A 6,830-nucleotide genomic window follows, 5' to 3' on the forward strand; every position below is an offset into this window, starting at 1 on the left:
CTGGAATCCGGGATTGAGACCCGCATTGGGCTCCCTGCAAGGAGCCTGCTTCTCCCTCTGCCTATGTCTCTGCCTCTCTCTATCTGTGTCTCTCATGAATAAGTAAATAAATCTTTAAAAAAAATTTTTAGGGACGCCTGGGGGGCTCAGCGGTTGAGCATCTATCTTTGGCCCAGGGCATGACCCTGAAGTCCCAGGATCAAGTCCCACATCAGGCTCCCTGCATGAAGCCTGCTTCTCTCTCTGCCTGTATCTCTGCCTCTCTCTGTGTGTCTCTCATGAATAAATAAATAAAACCTAAAAAGAGAAAAAAAAGTTTAAAAAATTTTTAATTTAATTAATTAATTAATTAAAAAGTCTTTAAAAAAGTGGATGTTGCTAGCTGTCAACCTAGCTCAGGGGTGGCCTGAAGGCTACCTTTCCTAGATGTCTGGGAGATGCCATTTCTTCCATCGCTGTCACAGGCTCTGTGACATCGAGTCCTGCCTCTATCCATGAGAGACAGGTGGAGACATCCCCGTTTCTTCTGTAGAGTGCTTCAGTGCCTGTTTCCCGTGTGTATGGGTCTGTCACTCCCAGTTGCCCTTCCCCTGCCCTCCCAGCAGGTTTAGCCCTGTGTGTTGGGTCCTAAGCTGCCAGCAAGGCCCTATATCCCACCTCATCCCACTCATCATTGAAGAGGATACAGATAGGAACCTCCAGATTTTTTTCCCTCAGGTCCTGCATGACAGCCAGGCTCCCCATAACGGCAAAGGACAGCAAGTTGGGGACAGAGCATTCCGCTGTGGCTACAAAGGGTGTGGGCGTCTCTACACCACTGCTCATCACTTAAAGGTAAGGTCATCACGCACGCCTCTCAGATGTCTTCCCCACCAGGGGGAAACTTCCTGCTTTGACCAGAACCAGTCCCTGCCCTCAAGTTTGAACTCATTGCCTACTGAAAGGAAGAGATGAGTGTACAGAAATGGCAGCCCAGGGTCCTGTAACACACATGAAGAGTACAGGAAGGAAGAGAATAATCAGGGAGGGCCCTCTGGAAGAAGTGGCCTCTCAGCTAAAGAGGAAGAATAAAGGAGGTAGCCAGTACTGATACTTTGAGCCCTCAACTCAAGAGAACCAAAGAGCCCCTTCATACCCTGGTTCCTGAGTCCCCTGGTTGCTTGTCCTCACAGGTGCATGAAAGAGCTCATACAGGTGACCGTCCATACAGGTGTGATTTCCCCAGCTGCGGAAAGGCCTTTGCCACAGGTAATCTACCTGGAAGAAGACTAAAGGTGGACTGCTTCCAGTTGAGGGCAGAAAGTTCTAGGTTCACTTGGGAATTTCCTGCCTTCCCAGAGAAACTGCTGCCCCAGCACTCTGACTCCCAGGGGTCTGTCTCTGGGAGGAAATCATGTTTCAGAAGTGAGGGGGAGCATCATCCAGGCCAGCGAAAGGAGCCGGGGGCTTGGTAGAGAGACCCTGCCTCCTGCATCGGCTGTGGGGTATCTAGGCCATTGCATCTCTCTGGGCTTCCTTACCCCTCTGAAACATTTAGCCCCAGCTCCCAGGCTTATGCTCTGGAAGGACACCGGCTGCCCCTGGAGGGGGAATGGGAGCAGCATGGGCTTTTCTAGCCCCTCTTATCTGCCCAGGCTGGGGAGGGGTAGAAGCAGACACAGGCTTCTTGTGCCTGAGGAGGTGTGGAGTCTCACAGAGCACACCTGAACATGGCGAGCCTCTGAATTAGGATGATGAAGCAGTGGTGGTGAGGCCCTCCAGAGTGCCCTTCTCAGCCCTCCCTCCCACACACGGATAGGATATGGGCTGAAGAGCCATGTGCGCACCCACACTGGTGAAAAGCCATATAAGTGCCCAGAGGAACTGTGCAGCAAGGCCTTCAAGACCTCAGGAGACCTACAGAAGCACGTACGGACCCACACCGGTAGGTTGGGCCCTGCCCTGTTCACGCTTGGACCTGGAGTCCTAACCCTAGCATGACACCTGCTTCCTGAGCCAGCCCACCCCCCACACCCCATCTCCACAGGTGAACGCCCATTCCGGTGCCCCTTCGAGGGCTGTGGCCGCTCCTTCACCACCTCTAACATCCGCAAGGTACATGTGCGCACCCACACAGGTGAGCGGCCCTACACCTGCCCTGAGCCCCACTGCGGCCGCGGCTTCACCAGTGCCACCAACTACAAGAATCACGTGCGCATCCACACAGGTGGGCCAGCTGGCATGCAAGAAGCACCCTTTCTGAGGCCCCAACCCTCTCGACTGTAATCCTCTGACCTGAGACACATTCTTGACTCTGAGCCCCACGCCCTTCTGCCAGCCAGTCCAGGCTGGCCTGTGGGCGGGAAGAGGAGGCTTTGTGCTTTTCTGGCCAGATCTCCAGAACCATCTCACTTGCAGTGAGCAATTCCTTCCCTCCCAGTTAGGTCCCGTCTGACAGGTCCTGCTGTCCCTCTCAAGCTCCCTGCCACCTTCCTACAGCCACCCTGGATACTCCCCTTCCAGCTGAGCTCCCCGGAAAAGGCCAGGGTCAGGGCTGATGGGGGAAAAAGAGTGAAATGTCGCCCTTAGCTCCTCGCCTCCTCCACTGCCCATATGACTCCTGTGTGTCCTCCCTCCCCGGTATCTGTCCCTCGTCCAGCCTTCTGTGTCCTCTCTCGGCCATATGTGTCCCCTCACTTCCCCATCACCCATCCATCTCTGTCTCCTGCCTCTTCTGTTTACGACCTTCAACTTTACAAGCCCCTACCCCCGCACCCCCTCTCCCCCCACCTGTCCCTTCACTAGCCCCAGCATTACTTCTGGGCTCAGTGGTCCCACACGCCTGTCCCCTCTGTGTTCCGCTGGACATCGCCCCCAGCTGTGTCTATTCAGAGTCCCAGTCCCTCTCCGTCCCCACCAACTAACCCCATCTCCCACACCCACACCCCCACCCCCTAGTTTTCCCCTTGCCAGCCCCAGTTCCCACCCCCCTCACAGCCCAGTGTCCCCAGGGGAGAAGCCATACGTTTGCACGGTCCCAGGCTGCGGGAAGCGCTTCACCGAGTACTCAAGCCTATACAAGCACCACGTGGTACACACGCACTGCAAGCCTTACACCTGCAGTACGTGCGGCAAGACCTACCGGCAGACCTCCACCCTGGCCATGCACAAGCGCAGTGCCCACGGAGAGCTGGAGGCCACGGAGGAGAGTGAGCAGGCCCTGTACGAGCAGCAACAGCTAGACGGTGAGGGCTACGGGCAGGAGGCGAGAGCGGGGGCAGGCCTGGCCTCCCCATGGCCCGGCAGGTGGCAGGTGTCATCTTGGGCTCTCCTCCCCCAGCTGCCTGCGCTGCAGAGGAGAGCCCGCCACCCAAACGCCCCCGCATTACCTACCTCTCAGAGGTGAAAGAGGAGGGCTGTGACATCCCAGCCCAAGTGGCCATGGTGACAGAAGAGGATGGGGCCCCCCAGGTGGCTCTGATCACTCAGGACGGTGCCCAGCAGGTATGGGCCCTGGGGGAGGGGTGGGGGCTACTCCAGCTGGGACCTTCTTGCTCTCACCAGGTATGGGCCCTGGGAGAGGGGTGGGAGGACCTCTGGCTGGGACCTTCTCTCACTCTCTCTGGGGAGCCCAGAAGATCTGATGGCCCCACCTCTACCCAAGTTCTCTTTATAGCCTCTACTCGGGTTCTCTTTTTAGCCTTTTTAGTGGACCTCAGTGGAGGCTGAGGGTACTGAGTCTTGTAAGCCAGCCTCTCCTCCTCATGCTTCCACCTCAGTCTCTGGAACTTCTAGGGCACAGTTAACAGCTTCCCTTTTTACGTGGAGGCTGACAGGTCCTGGTTATCTGAGTGAGACACACTTCGGTGTCCTTCTCAAGAGAGGCATGTTGCTGTGGGGCCCAGAGCATTTTGTGGGTTCTGGAGGCCTGGGCTTTCTAGTCAGCAGTATAGTAGGACCTTTGTCAGCACCCTCACTGTCAAGTGCACCTCTGTCTCATGGAGTTGACATGAGGAAGAAATTGGCTTGAAACCCTGAACTGCGTGGAACAGAGCCCCGATGCAAAGTGGTGCTAAAGAGAAGCAGTCAGCAGAATTCTAGTGTCTCCTTTTGGCAATTTAGGACTTGTTTTACTTGCTTGTCCCTGTCCCCCTCTACCTCTGTGACATGAAGCTAATCTTTTAGATTATCAAGAAGCTAACATTGTCTGGAAGACCAGATACATCCACCCAGGGGCTTTCAGACAACCTTCCAACCATACTCCCTGCTCATCTTCCTTCCTATTTGCAGGTCAGTCTGTCCCCGGAAGACCTGCAGGCCCTGGGGAGTGCTATCAGCATGGTGACCCAGCACAGCAGCACCACCCTCACCATACCCAGTGAGGACGATGACCTTGCCACATCTGGCACACATACAGTCACCATGGTCAGCGCTGATGGCACCCAGACGCAGCCCGTATGACCAGGCGGTTTGCTTGGGGTTTCTTGTTCTCTCGTCCTTCCTTTTTGTGGGGTGGGCATTAAAGCAGACTGACCTCGTCAGGCCACCTTACGAGGACCAAGATTCCCCCCACAAAGAAAGGGTCTTTCTTGCCCACGGCTCCTCTGGGCCATCAGCAATTCTCGTCTTGAAAAGTATTTCACTGGGAGGGTCAAGAGGCAGTTTCTAAAATCTTGATCTACCTCTAATTTACTTTACTTCCATAGGCAAGTCATTTTTCCACGGACTTCAGTCCATTTTCAAAGGAGGTTATCTTTGGGCCTTTGACAGCTTTGACCTCCTATGAATCAAAATCCCTATATTAAGTTGGCTCTCAGAGAAAAATACCACCTCACAAAGCTCTGAGCCCCATGCTAATTAATCTGACCTATAATGGTTTTATTCATCCAAGCCACCTTGCTTTGAAGGGATTTTTTTTAAAGATTTTATTCATTTATTCATGAGAGACACAGAGAAGCAGGCTCCATGCAGGGACCCCGATGTGGGACTGGATCCCAGATCCTGGGATCACGCCCTGAGCCAAAGGCAGGCTCTCAACCGCTGAGACACCCAGGCGGCCTGCTTTGAAGGGATTTTTATGTGGATTGAGGGCAGGGAGGGTAACATAGGTGAGTCGGAAAATCTCATTTTCTTCTATATTTCAGGTTACAATCATTACCTCTGGGGCTGTGGTGGCCGACGACTCAAGTGTAGCATCTCTTCATCACCAACAGGTGGCACTGTTGGCCACAGCCAATGGAACGCACATTGCGGTGCAGGTGGGTAGAGGTCCCAGAGCCTGAGAAAGGAAGGAATAAGCAGAGGAGAGGAATGAGACGGAGATCTTGAAGAGAAGGGCATTTGGCTTGGAAAAGCTCATTTCAGAAGACAAATCCCTTTCTGCCTACATCCACACAGCTGTCTCGGGCTTTTTCTTGACTGAAGCAGAGTGCTGAAGCCCCTTCCAGCCTTCAGATTAATTTCGATGGCAGCATACCTGGTGGTCTAAACCCTTTGTCTCTTTGTGTCTCCATTTCTTCATTAGAAAAATAAGTGGGCCCCCCCTCTAGCCAGTCATCCCTTTCTGTGAACAAGCCCCTCTCACTGACCCTGGCCCATTCTTTGGCTCCCTGAGCACACCTTGCCTACCAGGACTCTATCGCCAAGCTTGCTGTTAACTTGGGGAGGGGGGCACACTAAGTGCTCAGTATGTGGCACTGAGCCAATGGAAGGATTCAGAAAAGTAGGCTACTTACTTACTAGCACTGAAATCTGGTGGGGAGTGTCTCACTCTCCTTCCTTCTCACCCTCTTCTCTGCAGCTGGAGGAGCAGCAGACCTTAGAGGAGGCCATCAGCGTGGCCACTGCTGCCATGCACCAAGGGGCTGTGACCCTGGAGGCTACAGAGTCAGGGAATGGCTGCTGAGTTTCAGGGGGCTGAGTCCACACCGTTTCAGACGAGATGCCGTGCCACAAAGGCATCCCTGCCAGGGGCCCGGACTGTGGCTGACACTTGGAAGGTGGCCATAGAGGTCTCCAGGCAAGACAGCAGCAGGAAAACAGTCTAACTGAAAGGGACAGGGGCCCTGCTCAAGAGAAAGGCTGCACGGCTGGAGTCAGGGGAGTGTGTCATCCTCAGGAACAAAAGAGGACAAGCTGATCACCAGGCTGCACTGGAGTGTCCTCAGAGTCAGCGGGGTGCCCACTCTTCTCCCTCCAGAGAACACCCTTCCTTCTCTCAATCCACTCCCCTTCTCAGGTGGCGATGGAGATTGCTCTGGGGACTTGTCCTCTGTTCTAACCGGTCCCTGCCCACCAGGGAAAGGGGCCCACCGCTCTTCAGCCCAGTAGGAGCCAAGCAGGCCCAGCCCTGCTCCTCCCAGCAATAACCACCTCCCTGGAAGCCTGCCAAGATACCTGACCACTTGGCAGCAGAGCTTCCTGCCACCGTAGTCAGAATCACTCAGGGGCCTGCGGCTGGAGAAAAGATGCCCAGCCCCACCCACCCCCAGCTGCCCCCTATCCTCTCTGTGGCAGAGAGGCAGGGAATGACCTTGTACATACTGGGGATTGGGTTTAATTTGTTGTTGTTGTTTTTTTTAATTCCATTTTGATAATTTTTTTTCCTGCTCTGGTTGGTGGTGGCAAATGGGTGAATGAGTATTTAATAAAAGTTCCGAGTTTCCACCTGGGTCCCTCCCTCCTTTCTTCTTTTTTTTTTTTTTAATTTTTATTTATTTATGATAGTCACAGAGAGAGAGAGAGGCAGAGACACAGGCAGAGGGAGAAGCAGGCTCCATGCACCGGGAGCCCGATGTGGGATTCGATCCCGGGTCTCCAGGATCGCGCCCTGGGCCAAAGGCAGGTGCCAA

The 6,830-nt window shown here is 54.3% G+C and overlaps 1 protein-coding gene across 5 annotated transcripts in view; it reads left to right on the plus strand.

The window, feature by feature from the left end:
• The window catches only part of ZNF76 (zinc finger protein 76), a 34,411-nt gene extending 27,761 nt beyond the window's left edge, over positions 1-6,650 (plus strand). For 2 of the 5 annotated variants that reach the window (XM_055330478.1, XM_055330479.1), the window contains exons 6-14: positions 718-834; positions 1,173-1,248; positions 1,799-1,924; positions 2,027-2,206; positions 2,991-3,224; positions 3,320-3,483; positions 4,270-4,434; positions 5,124-5,237; positions 5,780-6,650. In XM_055330478.1, coding sequence (XP_055186453.1) covers positions 718-834; positions 1,173-1,248; positions 1,799-1,924; positions 2,027-2,206; positions 2,991-3,224; positions 3,320-3,483; positions 4,270-4,434; positions 5,124-5,237; positions 5,780-5,884 — 1,281 coding nt within the window. In that variant the 3' untranslated portion in view covers positions 5,885-6,650. Of the gene's footprint in view, positions 1-717; positions 835-1,172; positions 1,249-1,798; positions 1,925-2,026; positions 2,207-2,990; positions 3,225-3,319; positions 3,484-4,269; positions 4,448-5,123; positions 5,238-5,779 lie in introns of all 5 variants that reach the window. The other 3 variants (XR_008665104.1, XM_055330480.1, XM_055330481.1) reach the window with 3 other exon arrangements.
• The last annotated feature ends 180 nt before the right edge of the window (positions 6,651-6,830 follow it).

Source organism: Nyctereutes procyonoides, unplaced genomic scaffold (genome assembly GCF_905146905.1).
Source record: "Nyctereutes procyonoides isolate TBG_1078 unplaced genomic scaffold, NYPRO_anot_genome, whole genome shotgun sequence".
In the NCBI taxonomy this organism is placed as follows: Eukaryota; Metazoa; Chordata; class Mammalia; order Carnivora; family Canidae; genus Nyctereutes; species Nyctereutes procyonoides.